Source organism: Diadema antillarum, unplaced genomic scaffold (genome assembly GCF_040938485.1).
Source record: "Diadema antillarum isolate AM-2024a unplaced genomic scaffold, OU_Dant_1.0 scf00000204, whole genome shotgun sequence".
NCBI lineage: Eukaryota > Metazoa > Echinodermata > Echinoidea > Diadematoida > Diadematidae > Diadema > Diadema antillarum.
Genome location: NW_027271093.1, coordinates 146,012 through 173,453, shown reverse-complemented (window position 1 = coordinate 173,453; position 27,442 = coordinate 146,012). Strand labels below are relative to the sequence as shown.

At 38.6% G+C, this 27,442-nt stretch overlaps 2 protein-coding genes across 2 annotated transcripts in view; one reads left to right on the top strand and one right to left on the bottom strand.

Moving 5' to 3' along the window:
- Positions 1–174: 174 nt before the first annotated feature.
- LOC139723963 (uncharacterized) overlaps positions 175–27,442 on the bottom strand; it is a 56,722-nt gene continuing 29,454 nt past the window's right edge. Inside the window, exons 9-13 of the mRNA XM_071635162.1 lie at positions 5,768–5,914; positions 5,192–5,250; positions 3,494–3,555; positions 2,366–2,514; positions 175–786 (exon numbers count right to left, since the gene is read on the bottom strand). Of these exons, the coding sequence (XP_071491263.1) occupies positions 175–786; positions 2,366–2,514; positions 3,494–3,555; positions 5,192–5,250; positions 5,768–5,914 (1,029 nt within the window). The remainder of the gene's footprint in view (positions 787–2,365; positions 2,515–3,493; positions 3,556–5,191; positions 5,251–5,767; positions 5,915–27,442) is intronic.
- On the top strand, positions 22,842–24,224 carry LOC139723976 (uncharacterized). The gene has a single exon (XM_071635175.1). The coding sequence runs from the start codon at positions 22,894–22,896 to the stop codon at positions 23,224–23,226; it is 333 nt and encodes a 110-aa protein (XP_071491276.1). The 5' UTR covers positions 22,842–22,893; the 3' UTR covers positions 23,227–24,224.

The window sequence follows — 27,442 nt, the reverse complement described above, 5'->3', positions numbered from 1 at the left end:
CATTCAATGCACTGTGCAGACAAAAACATTTTTGCCTGCATTTTACTTTCACAAATCTTGGCTCGAGAAATTTGCGAAAGTTTCTGCTTTTACAGTACACGCCTCAAGAGGAGGACAGCGCTTGGACCACATTGTCGATGATAGTAAGAGAGAAAAGCTAACAGGCCGAAGTCTTCATACTAGTACACTCTCCTCCCCGTCTCCCATACGTCGGGTAAGCCGAATTAGTTCCTCGCGCACTGCGTTCGTCACCTGGGGTGAGTACTGCCCAGTTGGGTACCTCAAGTTGCTTGATACGTCCAGCTCATCGTAAAACTTGTCCACCGCCTTCCCGACTCCGTGCTCGCGGCTGCTGAGCATCGCTCTGACTTTCCCCTCGCTTGGTGGCGTGGCTTCCGAACTGAGCGATCTCTCCGTCCGAGGAGGCTTGGCGACGTTGGCGACGCTCGCCTCTGGCTTGCGGGCCGCTGGCTTGGAACCGCGACCCCGTGACCCAGTCACGCTGCGGTCGAATGACCACTCGTAGTCGGGCTCACCCTCCAGCAGAGCCACGCTGCGCTTCCGCAAGGGCGCCCTCGTCGAGACTTCGGGGCTCGGCTGCTGCTCCGTGTTCTGCGTGTCTAACATGTCCTTCAGCATGTCTGCGTAGCGCTCCACCGCCCCCTGTCTCCCCCTCAGACTGTCCCCATCAGGACGACGCTCCTGGGCCGTCGCCGATCCAAACTGATGACCTGGCAACGACCTCGGGGACTCTGGAGACGGGTTGACCCCGCCCGGTATGGAAGCCTGCAAGTGAAAATGACAAGAAAAAAACAAATAAATTCTGCATGCGCTCTTTAACACAGAAATTATTTTCTTGTAATAGAAGCAGAAATACAACAGTACAGTGTCATAAAACAAGTAAGACCAACATCTTCCAAGCAGGCAAAAGAAAGGATATCAGTCATAATGCAGCTCATTCAGATGATGTTCCACTCCTGCCCACTGAGTCACATTGCAACAGCAACATGCTACTTAGTACTGACAAATGCATTTCTTTTACATTAGCAGGTCTGCCAACATTCCCACATCCAAATCAGGGGGATGCCACACAGCAATCCGGGAGATATCTGTGTGTTACATGCATTTCAATGGGTGAAAATAATTCCCAACTGATCGTGAGGGAGATTTTAATATTCTCTTATTCAGACATGAACAGATTTTGACATTTTCAGGGAGACTCCTGCAGAATCAGGGAGACTTGGCAGCTCTGTATTAGAGCAAGAGGGAGACACAGCAATACAAGAGCCAAGAAAGTTCTGATTTAAAAAAAAAAATAGCAATGCTTTTTACCTACTCTTGTTTTGTTTGTTCCACTTCTCTTGTTTTTCTTTGATCTCCTCTGATCAAAAGTGATTAAAGCTAACCTTTGATACATGGACAGGCGTACATAATACCTTTAACAGATTTTAAAATTTGGTGTGAACTGGAAGGAAGAGAGAGCGAGGAAATAGCCTGTAAAAAATGATTGAACTTTACACAGGAAGCTTCCAGTACTTGCACCTCGTTCACACTCCTATCTTAAACCCTAACTAGGCCGGGGGGGTCTAGGCCGGGGGGGGGGGGGCCTCCGAGGCCCCCCCCCCCTCGACGTTCCGTGCGGTGTATCGCAATCGCAAAAAGCTATCATGACGTTTCATGACTTTTTTCTTTCGAGTCTCCCGCATCTTTTGACACCAAATTTGCGACGCCCGGGCGCACGGTTCCGAAGTTACGCATAAATATGTACATGCATGTCAGACCAAAAATTGCTCAAAAACGTGAATTCGTGTACAATTTCAATGCAAACTGTGCTTACAGGCAAATTTCATAAAAGCATGATTATTTGGGGGTTTTATTGATTAAAATCAATGAATAACATATTTTCTTGTTTGGAGCGATGTCGCGGACAAATTTCATCGAAAAAACAATGAAAAACATAAAGTTGAAAAAACAACGAAATACATAAGAAATTGAAAAAACCAATAAAATACTTAAGAATTTTTTCTCACATCACAATTTCTTTTTATTACATTTGCTAAGGACACTAAAAAGAATATTTACACAAAAAATGTGCCTGTTTTGAGCTTTATTTTGTGATTTATACCAAATAGTCTGATTTCATGCATCATTATGCATAAATTAGCATAATTTAGCAAAAAACTATAGTTTTTTGAAAAATTAACTTCATGGTATTTTAGATTACATCATAGGCAATGTGTGTGCCAATTTTTGTCGCGATCGCGCAGTCGACGGCGGAGATCTAGAGGCTGGGAGGCCCCCCCCCCCCGGCTCTTTCAACTACCTAAATAGCCCGGCCTAGTTAGGGTTAATGCTGTGAACCCACCGGTTCCTGTGATGGAGAGAGTCTGGCCACCTCATCGCCGGCCTGGTAGGGACTCCAGACTAGTCTGCTGCCCTCCTGAGGTGGTTTGCTGACAGGGACCACCACCACTCGACTGGTGTTGCTCAGGTCCGAAGTTTGCGTCATTCCGTCTGTGGGATTGGACAGACATGGATTAAATAAAAACCAAAAATCAGGGGTACCTCTTTAAGAGTGGATGACAGTGAACAGGCCACAAACTACATGTACCGGTACCAATGGCAAGTTAAAGGGCTAGAGATAGATCCTGACTAATGTTGAATATAAAGACATCTTTGCTAGAGCTGTACTTCAACCAATCGAGTCCAAAAAATCACACATCTGGTGTCTTTTTGTTGTTATCTTTTTGTATAATCTTTTTTCACATTCATTGCACGAGTGCAAATCTTTAATTTTAGCCCTAATTCACTAGCTTACCACTAGTAACATCCATTGCAGAATTATTAAAATCCTCAGAGTTGCTTAATTTGCATCTGACCTTTAATTTGGCAACATATTTTTTAATACTAAAGTTAACATTGTCTTTTTGTCTTAAACTGGCAAATTTTTGGAATTTTTGGTTTCTAAGTTATTGTGTAGACATACTGACTCTACCCAGTCCAATCTACTGGTCTAACTTCTCAAATATAAAGTATTAGGACACGCAGTAAAATTTGTTGAGTTGGAAAGACAATGATTGGGTTATGGTGACGTACCATAGTTATGGGTGAACTCGACATAACGGGTAAACTCGGCCCCCAGCACGCGCATTACAACTAGCTGTAATGCGCGCGCTGGGGGCCGAGTTTACCTGCTAGGCTGAGTCCACCCATAACTACGGTATAGGCTTCAACTCCAAACTTACTGCTTTTAAATTTCTAGAAGAAATATAGTGTGGCCGTCTTGCTTGCAAGTACAGTATTCTAACTAACCATCTGTCCCCTACTTAACCCAATGTCTGTTGGCGTCTGCTGGGCACTGTACAAAACCTATGGGGATTTCAGGAATTTTGCAAGGAACAGGTTAATGTGGCCCTACTACATAGTTTGCTTCCATAATGATGCACGAGACTGAAAACAGCTACTGCTCTTACTACAGTGTAGGTCTACCTACCTCTTAGCACATCTTTCTGTTTCCGTTTTGCGCTTGTTGGCACCACGTAGTCGCTGGCCTGCCTGCAGATGGGGAAAAAAACAACAACAAGCAAACCTTTAAACAGGAAGAAACCCTGCATAAAAGCACAGCTAGATGAGCTATTTGATCAGCCCACTCAAAATCGTACCAATTGTTTCTCATTTTAATTTGGCACGTATAAGCAGAGTTATGGTTATTCAACATCCCAATTTACCACATTGTTTTCCTACAGACCTTGCACATATCTCATTGTCAAGGCCATATGCCTTTGAATAAAATGACTCCTAATGGCTTTAGAACAATGATCAATCCTCTGTGTGATTTGAGTGCTGATTGACACAGAAAACCCCATAGTGATGTACACACTGTTCAAAGTCCCTGGTACAGATAGGGTTAAAATCCATCAGGTCCATGAAACCAGGTTTATGTGGTTTGACACCGTTTCTTTTTGCTTCATCTTTGTCATTCACTGTTGATAATTCATAAATTATACTAAAAACCTATATTTCATTGAGGTCTCATTTTGTCCACATATCACTGTTCATTGTTCAAATTCTGATATCAAAAATGTCTAAAATGTTAAATTCATAATTGATCTTCAAATTGGCAACAAATTTTAGAAGAGTAGCAGTAATGTTTCTGACTCACATTGGCAGATATTTGTATACATTTTTTCTGGATTTTGTCCACATTTATCGAGTTAACCAGCCCATCTCTTCTCTATCCAAAGTAGGGTAACAGTACGGTATATTCAGAATTGATAAGTCAATTTCTGAAGGAAAAAATCCCTCAATTCCTGGTCATTACATAATAAAATGCTGAAGAGAGAATTCAACTCAAACACCAAAGGAGGACGAAAGAAGACACTTTCTCCAAAACATGGTAAAAATCATATGGTATTTGAAAACTACCTTTTTTCTCACTTCAGTTAACCCGTTGAGGACGGTTTGATTTTGCTGCAACACGCATATCCCATAGACATCTGCTAGAGCATACTCGGGACTCGTCCTCAGCGGGTTAACGTTGACAAAGAAAATCTAAACTTATGCATGTGACTAGATAGTACTAAGTTGACTAAATCATAGTATTGTATTTTAACTTTTTTTTTTGGTTAGATTTTAGTTTTTCCTGCAAATTTGCATTGTAGGTATGAACAATTTCAGAAACTTCTGATACTTTGCAAAAGCTTTGAATAAAGTGAAAATGATATTCTTTTTAGCTTTTTATATACAATACATTCAAAGAATTCATTCTGACTACAATGTGAATTCCAATCCCACTCCTCCAAACTCATCTTTTGTGTGCCATTGATGAAAACTCTCTTGTGTTTCACATTATTCTGAGTGAAGGGTACTGAGACCACAATGCATGAGCGCTTTGAGAAAACATTCTATTTTTCAGAGCCATGTAACTTTAATACCATATTTTATAATCGCTCATGCTAGATGTGCACTCCATCAAAGTTGTAGAGAAAACTGCAAGCTTAGTTGTGATGTGAATTTCATGACAGAACGATGGCTCTGATACCAGTACTACCATGTTTGGCGGCATAATTGCGATTTATCAATCGATTTGTGCATTTGAGCATATCTACTCAAAGTTAGCAAGCCATTGACCAAGTCATGCACGCCAATGTGGCACATACAGAGTTAAAATCAAACTATGAGGTTTTCTTACTCTACGTGATTCTGTTCTCTGCTGGAGATCCAGCCTTCGCTTCTGCTGCTGTTAAGTTCCTGAGGTTTAGAGGAGAAATGAATTGGAGAACAAACAGATAAAAAACAGTGACAGCAAACTTGTGACAGCTGAAGACGCCACTGATCCACAGACTATGACTTGCTTATGATCCGCTTATCGACCATCATATGATCAAGACGAACACTGGTCATTCAGCAGATGAAGGCCGTAGCACTGACAGTTGAAAATTTTGAAGGTTAATAATCCGTATTGAGATCAAAAGTTTAACACCACTTTCAGAATAAATTTCCAAATACAAATGAGTTTCTACTCTAAAAAAAAAACTATTCAAAATAAGTTTTTCGTCGTAATACACAACATAAACATATTCAACATGTATGAAAACTACTGACATTAGTTAGGTACACATGTTTAGCATAACGTTATCTCTTTTTTTTTCTGACGAGGGGAAGAATAAGGTATGACACTGTATTATCACAGTAGAATACATATCCACAGTGATAAATCTACTTACATCTATTCAAACTGAAGATACTATACAGAGTTCACACCAACCTGCATCTGCGCCAGTTTGGCCCTGGTGGGTGCCACCGCGTTTTTCGACGGACTGGTCTTCCCGACCAATGAGAAGGCCTCGTCGATGAGGGCGTGCATCTTTTGTTTCGTCTCCTGGAGCGGCTCCATTTGGATGTCCTCTTCTTCCTACGTAAACAACAGAAAATATATGATTTGACTTGATTGATTGATTGGATTGGATTGGATTGGATTTGACCTAATTTATTCCCAAACACATTACATACATATATACACAAAAATATGTAGCTGGTTTGCTCATGGAATAATTATGTTATGTAATATGCATTTTTGTTTGGGCCGTCATAAGCTTTTCTATGCTTGACTGGGACGTCCAGTAGATATAGCTTATGTCTCTAGGTACACAAACACTTTACAAAAACAAAAAATGTAAAAAAAAAAATAATAATAATTACACACAGTGGGCATTCAAACCAACACTGACAGCTAAAGGGACTGTATCTTGTGGAGACTGACAGTATATATTGCAAAAATTGGCCCGACTCAGAATGTATTGGGGAATCCCTCTAATTCTGTGGAAAACGCACCCACAGCTGTCTCTTGCAAGCAGCCCCATTCGGAGAAGATGTTGAGGGGCTACAAACTTCTTGTTGCCCAACTTCATCTCTGTGAAGGATTTCAGCTGTAATTCGCTACATTGCACATATTTGCTGACAGACAATTGTATTCTATAGCAGGTCTGTGCGAGTCAAGGTATTTGAATGTGCCTGACATGGCAGGCAGCGATTGAGAATCAATTCAATCGGACAACCACAATACATTGTACCGTCTAATCAGCTTCCTTTCAGAAGAAATCATTAGTTCGGAAGAACATTAAGCATATCATCATTAATTGCTGGGGATGGGAAGGATTTGCATTTTCATGACATAATAAATTCCATGATCGTGGGCACTGTTGCATGAAAAGCTGCAATGAGCAGCAATTCAAAGTTTCACACAGCAGGGCCCTGTCTATTTGTTTGTTTTTTTCTTATCTTTTTTTTAAGCTGTTCTGCCTTGAAACTATAAAGCTATTTCATAATATAATCAAATGTACTCAATGTTCAACAAAATGCACAATTTCTCTGACAGATTAAGAGTGCAAGCAGCAGGTCTGGTTCATTCCCTGTATGGTCATACAAATACATCGCTGACTAACACAGAGCTATCATAGCAACAATGTTGCACATCAAATTAAAAAAAAAAAAAAGACATAAGAAATGCAAAGAAGCCATGTGTCCTATTCACTTGGCATAAAAACTCATGATTTATGACAAAATTTGGGGTTGTATACAACATATAGAAATGTTTGCGTCAGAGTTATGTTCAGGAAGAGGCGTAATGAGATCAAAACTGATTGCCCGCTCTTTTGGAACAAACAATTGGGAAATGTAGGTCATCAGAAATGTAGGTTACCGCAAGGCCCCTAGAGCGATATTCTACATCTCATTTGAGGTGGCTCCGCAATAAAAGATATATACATGTAAGTAGTACTAATAGTCAAAACCCCCATATACACCACATACATGTGCATGAGTTTCCGATGAGGTGGGGGTTTCATCAGAACAATAACAACCCCTCCCGATGGTTTTGTCCGTCAAAAGTATCATAAAAATCAAGTTTCTTGGCTGATGATTTGGCAACAACTAACCCTTCCCCCCTAAAACTCGCGAGAGAAAAGTTATGGCCGAGCAACCAAGATGTTATGCAAAGGATGTACAAGTTTCCCTTTTTTCTATTTCTAATCTCGGAAAATCTCATGAAGATCAGTGTTGTGTAGTTCCTCAGAAGACTTGTGAGGCCATGACATCATAGCCTCATCTAATTACCTCCGCCAAGGGAGGAGGTTACATTCATTACCGATGGTTTGTTTGTTTATTTGTTTGTCTGTGTGCAAAATAACTCAAAAAGTTGTGGACGGGTTGGATGAAACTTGCAGGAAGGTTTGAGAATGACAGAAGGAACAGATGATTAAATTTTGGTAGTGATCCGGACATTTTTAAAGATTTTACGAAGAATTTTCAATATTTTGGCAGGTAGGGCAATGAACTTGGGAGGTCAAGCTGCACATTTTTTGAGGTTTTCATACGCGCACTAAAGTGTGTGCTCTAGTTTCTGCATTAGAGTGAGGCGTGCCGCGCAGCTGAGGGTTTATGACGTACAAAAGGCTTCTATACTGGGAAATCGGGCGATTTTTCAGCATGCATAGGCCTACTTATGGGTGGAAATCACTGATCTCTATGGAAGAACAAGATCATCGGTGGAAAGTAGCTGCTTGGCGGAGGTCTGCACTCTCAGAGTGCTTTTCTAGTTTGCACTTTATGAAGAATTTGATTGCAGGATGGGTTAAGCACCTTTTTGAAACATTTTGAAGTAAGTCCATCATCAGATGGAGCAAAATAAGACCTTTCCAATGATACATAATGTACCTCACTTGTCACATTTAAAGGAATATTCTTGAAGTCATTATAGTACGAAAATCCCATATTTTCTTTATTTTTATGTACTTTGGGTCTGTTTTTTTTTTTGCAGCTTTAAAAGCAAATATCTCAACTTAACAAGAATGGAGGTTTTTTTTCTTGCCCATATAACATATGCAATAAAATTCAAACTTGCACACTATTTTATTGACAACAAGATGAAGATATATTTGAACAAAAAAAAAAAAATCCCAACGGATTTGATATTTACAATTCAAGAAGAAAAGGGAGGGGGGAGAGAGACATTAGTGATGGTAAATTCATTGGTAAACACAGTCAACTGCCTACCTTCAACATTTTGCAATCATAAGGCACATGTCTAGACATCAGTGCAATTCCTCACATTCTCTCCCTCTCTCTCTCTCTCTCTCTCTGTCCCTTTCACATGTACACACATCTTTACACATGTGTGTATAAACACAGACACTCATGCATATTCATGAGGGTGAGGCTTTGCCATACCCTCCCCTGATTGGTTGCTCTGTCAACAGACAATTTCCATCACAACAGTTTGACACCAAGTGCAGACCAAAACACTACATTAGTCTTCACTGCCAGACCCTGCATTTGCCAACATAGTGGTCTTTTCAGATTGGATGCATGCATGCTTGGGAAGTGTGTTTGGACATTTGCTTTTCATGTCATAACGTAAAGAGCAACTGTCTTGGCACATTGTTCATGCTACCATAACAAAAATCTGACTGAAAGTCAAACCACAAACAGCAGTCAAAAGTTGCGCGAGAACTTGCTATTCTTTTTTCTTTTCTTTCTTTTTTTTTCCGGTAAATCATAATACCAAGCAAACTTCTGCTACGAGCTTGAACCACCCGAGAATTCAGTAGCACAACATGACAAGTTAAAAGTAAATATATCTATCTTTGTTTCCATGAATATTTCGGGCATCGTCTCGTCCACAGAGACAATGGGGTCTGATTCATTGAGACTATTCCCAAAGTGACCTCTGGTGAACTCTTGTACAATGATGTGCTTTGTTCCTGCAGTGATGCAATCATCTTAACTCTTTGCAGGCCACTATATTGACATGCCATTGCCGCTGGGCATACCTAGGTTGCTGGCAGTAGTGAAAGACATGTATATGTGTAGGCTCCAGTAAGGCATGATTGCTGAGCTCTGGTGCTGATTAGCAAATCATCACAAGTTGCAAAGAACATCAATCAGCTTTTACAAAACATATTTTTCTCTCTGCATAGATTAATTACAGCATGCCCTAGCTCTCATCAGGGCTCCATTCCCTATGAAGCTGCTATGGAGCTACCAAGTTTAATGCAGGAGGGGTGAGTCTCCCACCTCACAGGGGTCTCTCTCATGCTCACACTCCTAAAAAGCTTTTCCTTGCACCGCACAAGGTCAACATTGCCCCCCCCCCCCAAAAAAAAAAACAAAACAAGGAAAAGTAGAAATTACGCGGTGCGCAATATATGTCCCCGCCGGAAATAGCATTTTGTAACAAAATGTACAATACAGGTTAAAAAATCAAGGTCAAAGGTCAAAGAAGTCAAAGGTCAAAATTCTGTGTAGAAGTGTTGAAGCCCTCACCTAGTGCCATCACATAAAGCAAACGGAATCGAAATCGGGTTAGAAATGGCGAAGGAGTAGCATTTTGTAGCAAAATGTACAATATAGGTAAAAAAATCAAGGTCAAAGGTCAAAGAAGTCAAAGGTCAAAATTCTGTGTAGAAGTGTTGAAGCCCTCACCTAGTGCCATCACATAAAGCAAACGGAATCGAAATCGGGTTAGAAATGGCGAAGGAGTAGCATTTTGTAGCCAAATGTACAATACAGGTCAAAAATCAAGGTCAAAGGTCAAAGAAGTCAAAGGTCAAAATTCTGTGTAGAAGTTTTGAAGCCCTCACCTAGTGCCATCACATAAAGCAAACGGAATCGAAATCGGGTTAGAAATGGCGAGGGAGTAGCATTTTGTAGCAAAATGTACAATATAGGTCAAAGGTCAAGGTCAAAGGTCACGACTGAAATTCTGCGTAGAAGTTTCAAAGCTCCCATGTAGTGCTATCATATAAAGCAAACAGAATCAAAATTGGCTCATAAATGACAGAGAAGTAGCAAATTGAAGATTTTGATCACACACGGACGCACACACGGACGCACACACGGACACACGGACGGACGGACGGACACACGGACACACACACGTACGGAGCCCGTTTCATAGTCCCCTGCTCGAACTCGTTCGGCGGGGACAAAAAACCAACAACAACAACACACAAACAAACAAACACATTACTAAGCCTACCAGTATACACACACAAAAAAAAATCAACCACCCAAAAAAAAAAAAATTACATCTGAATAAATACATTTTTGTTTTTAAATCAGACTTAACAAAAATATTACATTTAGTATGCACCAGATCGCATGATTTACAGCTTAAATATCTTAAAGCTCCTTAAAACTCTCAGAGGGGACGCCCACCCACACCCACTCGCACCCTCACCCATCTGGCCGATACACTACAAAATTCTCACATGTACAAATGTACCTGTTTTCTGACCTTGCCGTCTCTTTGGCTATGATAGCAACTCTGGCTGCGATGGCAAGTGTCATGGTTAACGACAAGAACGACTGCTGCCTGATTGGCTGTTACTACAAGAAGATGCCAATCTTAAACAAGAAGTGTTATCATAGTTGCATCTTTTACGAAATGAGACCCATGACAGTTGAGTGAATCTGTGTGAGCCACTGGATCACAAATGATGGAAGAACGAGCGCAACAACGGCAAACACGATGACAGATTGTGCAATGAATGTACGCTAGTGCATTATGAGATCATCAAGGGGGGTAGTGTCAACATACACGTCCACGAAGTATATATGTATTATTGTATATATATATAAACATATGTTGTTATATACATGTAATTTATCTCGGATATTACATGAATCTTTTGCAAATGTTTGAACAATATCATTTCATGACATGTATACTTTGTACTATGTTTTGATTTCTGTTGATTGGAAATTTGTACTATGTTTTTTGATTTTCGTTGAATTGAAATAAACTATGATTGAATTGAATTGAACATACATTGCATTTAAAATTTGGCTATGAAACAAAACGAAATGAAAAAAAGAACTAAAAACTTTCGGTTGGAGAGCATCACCTGCATAAATGGCAGAGCTGTAGGCAGACTGGTAGATTAAAGAATGAACATAATTAACATCTAAAAGATCATATATAAATACCTAACTTACCCTCTCACTTTCTCCCCCCCCCCCCACCCATGTATACCCCTTCTATCTCCATGTGTGTGTGTGTGTGTGTGTGTGTTGAGTGCATGCAGTATAGAAATACCAAGAAAGGTTAACATTACAGGTGGCTAGAAACAAAGTATAAATTCATTGAAGATTATACACGTCTAAATGTATGTACAGACACACAAAGGAAGATAGGGTGGAGAGAGATACTGTATATGCTATATATTTCGCGGGGGTTTTATTTTCGCGAATTTCGCGAGTCGGGAGCTATTCACGAAATTAACAACACGCGAAAATATTACCTTCCAAAATGAATCCCTTGCCTTGATGATACGAACATTTCAGTACTAGTATACCATGTCACAGCTTACCGAACAGACCATATAGTGTACTGGATAGGCTTGTTTACGCACGTCCACGTCTACTTACGAATACTGTAGAGAGCCAATCCATTATCGCAAGGGAACCACTCGTCTGAAATCTAGCGCGATGGACTTAACCACTTCAAAAATGTTGAATTCTAACCTACTAGTTCACAGAGTTTGGTAAGTTTTTTTCATGCAGTGTATAACTAGTATCATTCTTATTTGCTAATAAGTTGAAAATTCACACTTTCTTTGCCACTTCATATTTTCTCTGGTCCCCCAATCGCGAATTTAACCACTCGCGAAAATGTGTGACAGCGGCAATTCGCGAAAATTTATGTACTGTAAAACATGATATATTCGCGGCATGAAATTTTCGCGAATTGGAGCTGACAGCCTTTTTCGCGGAATGAAATTTTCGCGAATTGCCACTGGCGTTCAATGCATGTAGTGTAGACAAAAACTTTCGCGTGCATTTTAATTTCGCGAATTTTGGCGCTCGCGAAATTCGCGAAATTAAAATGCATGCGAAAATTTCTCGTTTTACAGTATGCGAAAATTATAGCGTATACAGTAGAAGGGGGAGAATTACAGGAGAACAATTTGAAGGATAATGAATGGTAGATAAATGGAAATATACTCTAACTGGAATAATATTCTCAGCCTGCAGAAATGAAGTGGGGGGGGGGGAAGAGAGATTCTTTTGAAAGGAAAATTATCAAAAGTAACTTGATACATCTGTGGTGGGATACTGGGTACCTCGGTCTCAATTCTGTATGGGTGTAAACAAGCAAGAAGAGGCTGAAAATGCAAGACTAGCAGCCAGCCAAACGAGAACATATGACGGACTTTTGCCCCCACTGATGACGGCGGCGACGGCTGTAATGGTTGTAGCACACATTCTGCATGAAAAAGATCCACATTGTAACTGGGGACTTTAAACCCAGTCATCAGACAGAGCTCACACACAAACAACAGTCTCCCCTCGACGTACCATCTCCTGTCAAGGCACATCCAACAACGACTGAGGCGTTCTCGCCGTGCCTGGGTACGCAGCCTCTGTGGATGATGGCAGGAAATGAATTTGGCAAACAAAAAGAAAAATGCAACATTCTTTTTCTCTGATTTCTTCATCCTCTGCATGGGTTCAACGGAAGAGTCCGACTATTGAGCAACTTCGGCTGCTCTCTGTGGTTTATACAAACTGCAACAACAACAACAAAAAAAAAAAAAAACTCATCCATTGATGGTGACTACTGATGCGGACGCACGGCCGAGGCGAGTCAAATAAATAGGACCGGTCGCTCGCACAAGATTCCACTTCAGTATCCGACACTGAGAGGACGAGGGTCGACGCTGCAGCTTCAGCGCGGTGGAGAACTCCAACCAAGCATTGTGAAGCAGTGTCTGCATCGTACGGTGACTGTCGTCCATCCATCAATGGGCTGTCGGGTTCTTCTTCATCACAGATTGACCCATCGCATGTACAGTGCTCAAATCATCACCAAACAAATTGAAAAGAGATTCCTACCCTTTCACGGTAAGATGCTTGGATGAGTATTTCACGAACCATGTAGCATCCATAATTTAGTCACACTTGTACTGATATTGATGTATACTATGTACATGCATTTGCCAACGAGCACTGTGTGCAGAGTTTAGGAACAACCAAGTACGTTTCATGCGGGTGAGTGTGTTTATAGTATGTACCGAGGACATGCATTAATTATTTCACTGGAGTATCATTTCTTTACCACAGCATGATGTCAGGAATTCTGCATGTACGTGCGCATGGATAACCAACATACTGGTGGGCATCGCAGAATAAATTTTCACACACTTTGTGATCAGGGAGGTGCTCTCACACCTCCCTGGTGTGATGACGTAATAATCCTGTCTATAGGTGGTTGCCATATTATGTAGTATTGAAATGCATATTATGTGTACACAGTAGCTACCAACATTCACACATTGTAATCAGGGAGACACAGTCAACCTTGCTTAAAGGGATCGTATATAGTTTTGGTTGAGACCTAATTTCAGGTTTCTAACATTTTTTGGTGAGACAATGAGAAACCTCTTATAAAATATGAAAGAGCATGTAATTCTACGAGGAATTCAGCATTTATTTGATGAAAATTGGTTTTGAAATGGCTGAGATATCCAAAATAGAGTGATTCTAATAAAGTGTGGGACCCACATTTATTACGATCGCTTTGTTTTACTTTGTTTTTGGATGTTTCAGTCATTCCAAACCCGATTATCATCAAATAAACTTTGAATTCCTCTTAAAATGGTATGCTCTGAACTATATCATATGTGTTTTCTTGGTATCTTGCAAAAATGTAAATGGGCATGTCCATGAAAAAAGTTACCTCAAGGGGAAAAAATAAATTTCACAGACATTAACTGAATTTATGTTCAAAGTATTCAAAAAAGTCTATATTTAGATAAATATAAAGAAAATTTGGGGAAAATCTAGCGAAATTGATTTTTTCACCATGTCAAACTAAATTTAGCTTCATTTTGAATGTAGTGTTCAAAAGCACTGTTTTGCACACATTTTATTAATGAGAGAAAAATTAGAATGTTTAAACCCATCTTGGCTGCATTTTATTTTTTTTCTATTGTCCATGGAATGAACTAAATGAAACAAAAAGAATTTTTCAAAAATATATTATATTAAGAAAATCACAGCATATTGAAATTTGGTGATTTCTACCTTTTTGAAAGTGTAATGTCCGTGACGTTTTAGGTATAAAAGTTTTTATACAGAGATTAAAATTGATCCAAGTAAGTTAAAATTTGGTTTGCAAAGCTAGAATATGGTGTTACACAAGATTACAAATTACATTTTGAAACACATGAATACTTTTCCAGTTAAATGCGACACGGACATTACAATGTTATAAATCCCATAGACGTCACGGACATTACCAAGTATCAAAAATTTAGAAATACTTTTTTAAAAATGCTGAAGTTTTGCAATTACACAATGTTTTTCTGATTATTAATCAATCTGTTACACAAGACTATCAATTAAATTTTGAAACACATGAATACTTTTCCAGTAAAATGCGTCACGGACATTACAATGTTATAAATCCCATAGACGTCACGGACATTACGAAGTATGAAAAATGTAGAAAAACCTGTAAATAATGATGAAGTTTTCTAATATTGCCTGTAATCTTTCTTTGTTAGTGTGAATGTGTGTGTGGGTGTGTGTGTGTGTGGGGGGGGGCATGTATATGGGGGGGGGGGGGGGGCAGGTATGTGTGTGTGTGTGGGGGGGGGGGGGGGTAATACCTTGTTCATCAAATCTTTACCCTTGCCTTTAATATGTTTCTACTTTCATTATCTCACCAACCTCACAATGTTATTGCAAGGTGATTGCAAAGACATAAATGTTACAACACTGATTATATTCATGAAAAGACAGGGTACATCTAATCTGTTCGTCTATAGCAATGAAGAAGAGTTTTTCATCGAGAAGACACAGATTATTGAGTGTCTGTCTTCTCCAACAATGGACAATCGAAATAGATGTTCCGTTCAACAAAACTTTGAAGCTGAATAAACAAACTTTTTCACAAAATAGTAGCAGTAGCTCACAATATACTCTGTAGACGAATTCCATCTAGGCATTTTTTGCTTTTGTTAATATGTGTTCTCTTAACTGTACTTAATTTTGTGGTATAATGAACCACTTAGATTACAAATTGTAGTCTGTATTGTACCATGATTGTACATTCAGGTTTATTTATAATTATATTATTAAAGAAAATCATGTATCAAAGAGATGTTGTAAAGCTAGCTCATACAAAAAAGATGTCAGCAGAAAGAACTAAACAAAAAGTTTATCACTTATTATGTTCAAGGTTCATCAAAGGTGTAATATCTGTAACATTCATAGGCTTGTTCCTATATATAAAAAGGTTGTACATGTATCATCAATATCATTCGAAAATCAGAGATAAATATTAATATTACTGATTATGTATTCTTCATGTTATGATTTACTTATGAAGATTGTTTCATTTGTCAGTATTGAGCCATTGTTACCTTGCCAAGGGAGGAGGTTATGTTTTCGTTACTGCTGGTTTGTTTGTTCATTCGTTCGTTTGTTCGTTCCTTCGTTCGTTCGTCTGTGCGCAAAATAACTCAAAAAGTAGACAACGGATTGAGATGAAACTTGCAGGAAAGGTTGAGAATGACACGAGTAACAAACGATTGACTTTTGGTAGTGATCCGAGAATTTTGGGGGAATTTATGAAGGATTTTTGATATTTTGGCAGGGGGGGTCAGTGAACTTGGGAGTTTAGGTTGCGCGTATTTGAGGTTTGCATGCGGGCACTAAAGTGCGCTTGCTCTAGTTTCTGCTGAGGTGAGGCGCGCTGTGCAGCTGAGTGTTTATGACATAACAAAGGCTTCTATATTGGGAAATCGGCGACTTTCAGCACAGCATGGGTGGAAATACATGTATCTCTATGGAAGAACAAGATCAGTGGTGAAAATGATTTGCATGCTTGGCGGAGGTCTGCACTCTCAGAGTGCTTTTCTAGTTTGATATCATTTCATTTTTGTATCATTACATGTGTCATTGCATCATTCATATAACATGTTTATTTTTACCTTGAAAGGTGAAAAGAGGAGAAATAAATATTTCAGAGAAATTGTTTAAAGTTGACATGATATATTTCATGGCATTGTATGTTTAAAAAAATGAGAAAAAATGAAAACAAAAGAAAAAGAAAGTAACTAACTGACTGATATTTCACATATTTTCAAAGTACATAAGATTGTAATGTCCGTGACGTTTTAAGACTTTTCTCTTTGAGTTTTCTTTTCAGTTTAAGTTTTAGGGATTGCTTCATTGACAGTGCAAATGTATTCTTAGATGATTGTAGAAGACATACCATGTAGAATAGTCTAAATTGTGAACGTACTTTCATTTTACCATATCTATATACTTTTATTAAATAATATTGAGTTGTTTATTGTTGCCATGGAAACTTAAAAACACTGTTTATTTCACAGAATGGACATAAAAGTATCTTTATGTACCCTACATTCCTTTTGCTTCAGAAAAAGTAGAAAAAATAGTTTTTCACTGAACTTAATTTCAGTTTTTAATAAGTGGACAAAAGTGTAATGTCCGTGACACTCAAAATGTAATGTCCGTGACGCCAGATTTCTTTCCATCATTGTCATTTGAAACACTTTTTTATTCAAATTTGTTTAAAATATGTTACAGCAATATCAAAACATTCATTGTAAAGGAAAAATGTCTTATTAAGATGATCAAACTCACAGAGTTTGTAAACTATTTGTCGGCATGTAAAAAGTTGTGTCCAAAAAATGTAATGTCCGTGACGCACAACATTTTCTGTCATAATGAAACAACTATTTTATATTTTTTTCTTATATTCACAGTGTTGTTTTATCTAGATGAGTGGTGTGTAATCACCAAATATTAGCTTCAAATAAATGTTTTCTCTTTTAAAACTAACCTCATAAAGTGTCAAAAAATGTCTGAAATGTAATGTCCGTGACGCTGGACTTGCCCAAAAGCCAAATTTTCATCTCCACCAATACTGTACTATCCCTTTAAAAGTCGACCTCACATAAGTCAAATAATCGCCTAAGTCAAAGGTCTTTTCAAGTCCTCTTCTCTTTATATTCTATTGATTTTAACCCCTCATAAGTCGAAGCTATTTCTTCAGTCCAAATACAAATTATAGATTTGACTTTTATAGGCAAGGTTGACTGTACTTGCATGTTCCATACATCTCAGTAGGCACATGGAATTACTCCCAAATCAGAAGGGCCTTTTGTACTCTTCTCGTAAGGCACTAAAAAGTTTAAATCTACATTTTCAGGGTACCTCCTGCAAAATCAAACTGTAAAACACAATATTTTCGCGGCATGAAATTTTCGCATATTGGAGCCGACGGCCTTTTTCATGGCATGAAATTTTCGCGAGTTGCCTCTAGCATTCAATGCGTATAGTGTAGACAAGAACTTTTCATGTGCATTTCAATTTTGCGAATCTTGGCTCTTGCAAAATTCGCGAAATTAAAATGCATGCCAAAACATTCCTCATTTTACAGTAGACATGGCAGCTCTGTGTGCATCAATTCCACACAGCTCCTCTCTTTGTACACATATGCACTAATATGTGAATGAATTTGCTACGATATGTAACAGGCAAGAAACCAACCATGCAATAACAGCGATACGAATGTAAAGTTAGTCCAAAGGGTGCATCAGAACGTTTCTTACATTTTGTTTGTGTTTACCAGAGCATCTTTAGTTGTACCAAAAATCTCACAACCGAGTCACTGCTTGCCATTCTCCCCATTTCAATGGGTAAACTTTGAAAAAAAAAAAGGGACCTTTTCAAACTTGAACCTAGGTCATGCCATGTTGCAGGCATTCGGTGTCAAAGTCCGAGTTGTTTATGGCTATTATTATCTGCAGGTCTTCAAACAGTGGGTTCACATTACCACCAATCTGTTGAAGCGATGCACTTTCTGTTTAATATTCAACAAAGCATATATAATGTAGTTATTGTATGCCCTTCCCAAACCTGTAGGCCCATGCCTAGTGAAAAACTGTGCCATGCTGTCTTTCTCTCCTTGAGTTACTTTACCCCCCCCCCCCCCCCTCCATCCCACTCCCCACCCCACCCCCATTCCATATGCTGGAGTACATACATTGTAGCTTACAACCTCACTGCTGAAAGATGCCAAAGTTTTCTTGTTTATATTGATGACAGCATGAGAGGGTAGACCATCGGATGATTCATAATCAACTGGTCATCCTTGCAGTGAAGGTCTGTTCTACTCTCCTTAATATCAGAGAGCATTGAAATATTAGTTCTAGTCATTCCATCTGCCTTCAGCAATATCCTGACTAAACTCAACAGGCAGAAGCTGTAAATGAACCCCCCCCCCCAAAAAAAAAAAAAAAAAAAAAAAAGGGCTGACTTTTGGGGTCCAGAATATCACAGAATGTTTTGTCTCCTCAGAGAGACTGGAAGTGATGCTGAAAAGAGAAGAATTTGACAGGGAACATTTCTGGGCTGGAGCTCTGAAGGATAATTACTTTACATTTAACAGCATCTCCTGTGAGCATATCGGGGGAAGTCTGCTCCACATTTTATGCTAGCTTTGATACATTTTCATAGACTAACAACAAACAGAAGAAGGAAAGTTTCTATTCAAAACCTATTATGATGTCTCAGATCATAGAAAGAACATTAATATCCAATCTGCTGCCTCCAATAAATGGCAGCCTTGAAGAGAGTTCAAACCATCAAGTCCTGAGGAAAAGACAACAATTTATGCCACAAAAGCACACCAGGACTTGATGGGTAAGCTCTTTTCAAAGTTGCCATTTTTTGGAGGCAACAGATTGGATACTAATGCTCTTTCTATCTGAGACATCAAGATAGGTTTGAAATGAAACTTTCCTTCTTCTTCATCTTTTCCTCATTAAAGGGATGGTATAGTTCTGGTTGAGATGGGGATTCAGGTTTTAACTTTTTGCAATATAAAGTAGACACCTCTCTATGGAATATGAAAGAGCATACAATTGTATGAGAAATTAAAAGTTTACAAGATGAAAATCGGTTTGGAAATGGCTGAGATACACAAAACAAAGTATAAAGTAAAACAAAGTGGTCCCACCTTTTATTAGAATCACTTTGTTTTTTGTATATCTCGGCCATATAAAGAATGTGATTTTCATCAAATTAACTTTGAATCCCTCTTACAAATGTATGCTGTTATTTATTTCATATAAGTGTTTTTAAATCATATCTCACAAAAAGCTTAAACCTGAATCCCTATCTCAACCAAAACTATACTATCCCTTTGATAAATACTTGCAATGAATGATAAGAATTAAAACAAACAGATACAACATTAAGCGCCTAAATGGGGTTTCTGGGACTCAATAAAAGAGTTTAAAAAATGCCTCATCTGGTTCCTATAAGCGGGTTCATTTAATCAACAAGCTTATTAATATTCCACACATTGTTTTCAAAGTAATCACACATTTATGACTGTACATTTTGTAAATGTGTGTTTGTTTTCCCCCTCAAATAGGAATGCCATTCCATCTGTAAATTTTGGGCTATATCACCATTACCTAGAACACAAAATAGAGTTTCCCTTCAATGCCCCACTCCCCCCCCCCCCCCCCCCAAAAAAAAAAAAAAAAAAAAAATATATATATATATATATATATGTGACTCTGCACCTCAAAACAAACAAAAAGTCGTCAGACACGAATTTGTAGTTAAGACCATATTCTGAAAGAGCAGAGTTTAAGCTTTAAAACTAACTCAAATCAAATGGACTCTCCTAACCTATCTAAATATTGGAAAGAAAGCACAAACTCAAGAAAAGTGTGAACTGAGAAAAGAGGCTCTGAAGTACAGTGTCTATTCAAGCACTTAATCTTTACCAAACCGTGCTGGCTGTGCGATGAACGGGACAAAAAACAGGAAGTAAACCACCAGAGTAACAACAATGAAGGGATTATCAGATTAAACTGAAATTAAACATGCCTCATTAACACATTCTGTTCATAATTAATGCCAACTTTCAAAGCAGTAGCACTATCCTTTCAAAAGTTATTAGAGTTGAAAGTGAAGAGTGTGGACAAGGTTTTTCAGAAATGAAAAAGGGATTCTAAAGACACACCTAATCACACTATTCTACCAAAAATGTTCGAGATAAACTGCTAAAAAATGCACTTTCCTGCCCGTTTTATGATACCAAATTTTAGCATAATGTTAAAGAAGACCCGCTCTTTCAGAAAATATGAAAAAGTCAAGATCGGCTAGGTTGACCCATATCACTTATTTTCAGTCCTCACGCAAAATCAGTGTGTGCGACTTTTTGTTCGTTTTGAGGTGCACGATCACATATATATATATTTATATATATATATATATATATATATCATATATCCCTTGATTTGATCATTCTGTGATTCTTTTTTCAGCAGGTCATCCTCTTCACCATGTTTCTGCAACACATTTCAGGCACAAAGACGAAGAGTTCCATGCACTCTTATTCAGTTTAAAAGAAGTTTTGCTGCTAAAACTCAATTTTCTGTACATTTACAAGCAGAATGCATAACTTTACATACAATGTGCAGCATTTTAACCCATTGAGGACAGACTGATTTTGCTACAACACACATTTCCCATTGACACTTGCCCGAGTACACTCAGGACTCTTCCTCAATGGGTTAATAAAGCACTCCAGTGTGCATGCAAAATGGCAAAAAAAATCCCAATAAGGATTAATAAGGGGTGAGAAGAATTCCACAATTGCCCAATTCCACATCTTGCATCACAGAAGACTTTTCACGCTTCAAGGTCACAAGCACCAGATCGACCATCATTCTCTCGGGATTCTAGATCATTCCGCATACGCCCACTGGTCGTAAATATGTCATGCATTAATCACACCCCCACTTATTCTGGGATTCCCCAAACAAACAAACAAACAAACACACACCAAAAAAGATATGAGCGGAGCAATGTTATCTCCTATTCAAATATCAAAGCTAAACAACATTCCTGCACTGAAGTTTACATTGATTTTGATACATGCTAGTAGTCTTCTATTCAGCTAATTTGGAATTCCCAAAGCAAATCAGAACTTATAAATATGTGTATCATCTGTTTCAGTTTCTCTATCTACAAACCAACAAAAATATTCATAAATTGTTCTAATGAACTGTGGTGCTAAGTTTTTGTTTGTTTTCCTTTCGATTGTTTTCTTTTTAATCTGAAATCGATATCTGAGAATGGATAGCAAATGGGAAAATATACTACACAGAATGTGGCAGTTTATACATGTATTAGTATATTATTGTTGATATTGGAAGCACTATTCAACTACTAGCCGAATGGAACCTGGTTTGTAAACACTCACTTGACATTAGCTTCTGCTTTTTCTTAACAGCTGCATCATAACAAGATCTTGATACTTAGGTTGCTTGTTAGGATATCTTGTTTCGTGTTTGAACTCTCCACTAACAAACAAGGAATTTTAATAGTGTTCCAATGGTTGATTTTTGGTCAAATGTAATGAATTAGCTAGACCTCTATGTTTTCCCCATAAATGCAGTTATAGCAACAAGTGTAGTCTTATTGCTATTGAGTCTATCAAATGACATGTGAAACCCACTACAAAGCTTTCTATTCATAAGACATTCCTGTTGTCCAAGGAAGTGCAGCAGAGCATCGAACAAAATAAGACAGTGGAAAAAAAAACTCAAAAGACGTAACATACGATAAAACACACCAGACATTAGGGCAGCTGCTGGTAATAGATGCCAATGTAGTTGCTTGCCCCCCCCCCCCCCACCACCACTATCACCATCACCTCCCGACTTGACTAGCTTTTTCAAACAGCTAAACAGTTGAATAGTTTTGGTCACGGACTGCAGATTATCTCCAATTTCTTTCTCTTTCTTTCTTCAGAAACATCACTACCCATGCAACAAGACACGCCTCACGTGACACTTTGAGCACCTGGTAGGATTGGGTGGGAGGCGACTTGGCAGGTAAGGGTGTGTGCGCTCAGATCTGCAGGCCAAACTTCAAAGCCTTACTTCTCATCGCATTCAGTCGGCTGCACATACGTTCTCAAGGAATTCTGTTGCCAGGGATGCATGTCTGCAGCTGAAATCGACATCGGCTTTCTTAAAGAGTCCATACAAACCGAACTGTCTATAAAGTGTTGCGGCTAAATCAAGCAAGCCTACTAACTGCTGCCACAAGTGCTGCTACTATTGCTATCGTATTGCCGCACATATTAGTTCTAGGACAACTCCGACCTGATCAACTCTTCCTTTGAGTGAGGGTCGACGATATTAATCTCTCCTGGACTGTGTGTAGTTGTAAGTAACAGCAATTGGTTCTCTAAACTTGGGGAAATCATTCATCAACAGCTTTTCTTGTGTGCGTCTGTGAGCGGTGAGAACGAAGAGCTGCTACATCATGAACAACTCGTCGAGTAAAGCCGAGGACTTCTACCATTTATTCCGTAGCAGCAATACCACCGAGCTGCGCAAAAACCTGCCGCGCATCGCCAACAACCGGGACCTAGACCGACAGGACCTGGCCCTGTTGGTCCTCCTACTGACCAACATGCCTCAGACCCAGATCAGGCGACTGGTCCGAGGGACTCCGGCCTGCAGCCAGGCCCTGCAGGATGTGCTGGACAGGGTAGTGGCCAACGAGGGCGCCAGGGGCGCAAGGCCATACGATGCGGACGTCCGGGAGATCGAGACGATACTGTACGGGCCGCCCCTGAGCCCCGACATACCGTAGCCCCCTCCTCCATGATGAGCTTGTGTTTGAGCACAATATTGACTGTGAGAACAGAAATGTACTGTGAGGATTGGTTCAAGTGCCTTTCTCTATTTTGTATAATAAGGTTCATTTTGAGTGAGAACAACAACAACAACAAAACTACCAAGGAGAACAGTAAGGCCACTGTACCTTTGCTATAGTGTTGTAGAAAACATAACGAGAATATAACAGCCTGCTTTATTCAAAATAGTTTACATGTGACCACTTTTAACCTGCATGAACCGAGTCTGACATGATAGGCAATACAAAAGAGTAATATACATGTAAGAATAACTATAAAACATTGACATTATATCAATGTTTGTACGCATAGAGAGAGAGAGAGAGAGAGAGAGAGAGAGAGCAGAAGAGAAAATATTTTCATGTACGTTATATAACATAAAATGTATTTTATGATCCGTCGGTTTTGTCACTCTATCTCTGGTTATGTAATAAATGTATTGTATTATTATTGTATTATGACGTGTCTTCATGTGATGAGTTGTGATACGTGCACACAGCACACTCCTCGACATTGTAAAGTTCACAAGCAATATTTAGACCTTGAGGTTTTTACCTTGTTCCTTTGTGTGGTGTGCTTGTCAAGTGTACAACCTCTTGCAAATGTCAATGCAAAATCCAGATGTAAAACTTGCCTCTCATGTCCATCTCTGAGACTCCAACTCTTCCGCCTTGAGACCAATTTTCTCGAAATCTCCCGCTCAAGTCTGAATTTCTCCCATTCTAGGTGTACACTGTATGTCTGATCTCCAGCTTTGAATAAAGGGATGGTTTAGTTTTGCTTGAGATGGGGACTCCAGCTTTACAACTTTATTACGAGATAATCAGAAACCTTTTATGAAATATGAAAGAGCATGCAATTCCAAGAGGAATTCAACGTTTATTTGATAAAAATTTGTTTTGCAATGGCTAAGATACCCAAAGTAAAAGTGATACTAACAAAAGGTAGGACCCATCTTTAGTAGTATCACTTTGTTTTACTTTGTTTTTGGATATCTCAGCCATTTCGAAACCAAGTTTCAACAAATAAACTTTGAATACCTCTAAGAATTGTATGCTTTTCTATAATTCAAAAGTGGTTTCTGATTATCTCACAAAAAAGAAAAATACATAAAATCTGAATTCCTCATCTCAACCAAAACTATACCATCCCTTTGAGATGATTAATTCTCCTGCTTAAAAATCAGCTTCCTGAAGCCAAACTTAAGTTTTAATAGTCATACATGTATGTGTTTAACAACAAGGCTAAGATAGCAGCAGAGAGGCTCGATAAGGGCTTGAGCTCCCAGGGCCACGATGTGGGCCCAAGACCCCAGCCACAAGGGACATTGCGACTCAAATTTGTGTTGGTTAGTGGGTGCTATGAGCTCATAATATTTTTAGTATGCTTTTGTGCAATCAGAGTCTCTAATTCGCCAGGGGTTACCCAGCGGAAGAATCTCATATTTATTTTATAAGAGAAGCTTGCGGTTGGACTTTCTGCTATCTTATTGTGGAAATATGCTTGTTAAAATTTTTATCCTTCTAGGTACGGGATTTCTTTTTGTGACACATTGACTTCCACAACATTTCATCTTTTTTTCTTTCTTTTTTGTAAGAAAATTGTAGCACAGAGATTTGAATATCACAGTTTCACTTTTGGCACTGTATGTGCAAGAAGCTCGACATCTTTTGACATAATTTTTGAAAGGTGTGGGAACCATTTCAGGAAGCAAGTGAAAAAAAAATTGAAAGCTGTTTCGATCTGTCCATTGTGCAAACAGCATTCAAGGATCTGATTACTATTAACATGAGTACAAGTTATCAACAATGCTGACTGTTGTTGCCATGGAAATGCCAAAGTTGGCTGGAAAAATATAGAATTGCAAACTTTGTCAGAGATACACTCCATACTTTCTGAACTGTTTTTTCAAGAAAATTAATTTTCTCTGAAGTGTTTGAGCGATAAACAGCACACATGATTCAAATCTCTTTGCAAGTGTTGCCATGGAGATTTGGGATTAATTCCTGATTGCTTGTACATGTAAATAAAACTTGACACTTTAAGAAAACACATCATGCTTGCCAATCCACTTGTTACCTGCATTATGTCAATATAGAATGTCTGCACATTGTTTGGATTTCTTGGTGTCTGCATTCATACGGATCAACGTACGCTGCAGACTTTTAATGGCTCTCTGAAATATTTACCAATATTAAAGGGGTGTTGCTTTACAATATGTCTAGTCTGAGAAGTCTTGGATGCAGTCTTTAATGCAAGAAATGCTACCCTGTGTTTCCAGTATTGTAGTACATAGATGAAGAGCTACAAAGAGAAAATACCAATAGTGTTTACTAAACGAGTATCAAATGCTCTGGAAAAAGAGTGTAAACTTCTGGGTTACCAGATTTACCATGCTCAATATTTATGGACATCTCTTGGTGTCTGCATAATTTTCACCAAAAAAAAAAAAAAATCATGCTTGAGTATCCTTTTTAAATTCATTTGCACATCATCAAAAGGAAAGGGCTGCCATTACATTAAGCATCATTATGTATGTTTGTTGTGACAGCCCCCGTAACATGGAACATGTCATGGAACAAAAAATGCAATTTACTGTATTTTGTATCTAAGTCATGTACTAAATTTGTTTGTAAAACTTGATTTTACAATCTAATTTCACCAAAATCTTTAGGTTGTTGATGTAATTTCATTAACCCGTTGAGGACAAGTCCCGTGCATACTCCGGCAAGAGTCTATGGGAAATGTGTGTTGTAGCAAAATCAAGCTGTCCTCAACAGATTAGACATTGTAGTCTTGAAAAAAAAATTGCAGAAATAGAACGAAACTGAAATTGAAAACAATGCATGCAGCTCAGTCAGCAAAGTTAGAAAAATGTTTTGAAATGTTCAAGACTGAGCTACCACAACATCCAACCAACAGTGCCTGAAGAATTTCTTTGTCACCAATGACTTCATATGACCTTTACACACAATGGGGCATTTGACTTTCATTTTCATTACAGACAAGATGAGGAAGTGATTGAATGGAGTTTAAATGTGTTTTTGTGTTTTCCTGTTTATCCCATAAGCGGCTCTAATGAAGTTTTGAAGAGGATGCAGTTCTCACAAAATGTGTGAATTCAAGAAATACAAAATATGGGAAGAAATCCAATCACAAAAAATCCTAATGCAATTGGACAATCCATTATGAGATGTTTTTTTTTTTTTTTTTTCAAAGTAACCATTCATTGAATGGAGTAAGAATATTTCCAGAAACAGTTTTTAAGTTATAGCAGCACTGTCATCAGAAAGTATGTGAATTCATTAACAAGCAGAATATTTGAGGACACAAACGCAAGCAAAATAATGTATATAAATACGATAAATTCAATTTGACAATCCACTAGAGAGATACATATTGTATTTCATGAAATCCTTACTCCATTCAAACCTGATTTGGCAATGATTCGAAGACTCTTGGATGCCCTGCTCTACATTGGTTGTTCAAATACATTGTGTAGATTTTCACAAAATAATTGCTTCTCTTTTGTACCAAGCAAGCGGTAAAATCACTGATTCAATTAAATTTGGAAAAAAACTGGAGGCTTTCATTCTTAATCTACTCAAATGCATATAACGTAAAGGCAGAATCAAGTTGTATTTCTGAAGAAATATGCATTTCTGTCAATTTTGTGTATGAATTTCTGGTAGAGAAGAGTACATCCCTAATGTTGCAAACCTTTAAGGGTGCCATATCAACTGAATGTGTAATCAAAACTTTGGAAAATCATATTCCTTGAAAGGATTATCCAATTTTTTCTCAGTCTTCACGTTGGCATCTCCTGAAATTTCCTGCATTTATTCTGAATGAACCCACATACATGTAATAATTTTGTGAGGATTAGACATTGGTATTGAATTTTTCCACAATCAACGTCTGTTTTCTCTGGCTGACAGTACATGACTTGACTCTGTGAAATGTTTCGCTCAATATGGCAAATTTACGATGTCCCTTCAGGGCCACCATACAGATTTCACGACTACAGTCGCTGCCAAACATCATGCATCTTGAATGACAGCCTAGCTACACCCTGGATGGAGTGCATGGGGTCTCATTACATAGCAGATGTTAGGATAGCAATTCTGGCTGGAATAGCATCTTCTCCTAGCGGCAGCCAATCAGGCAGCAGGA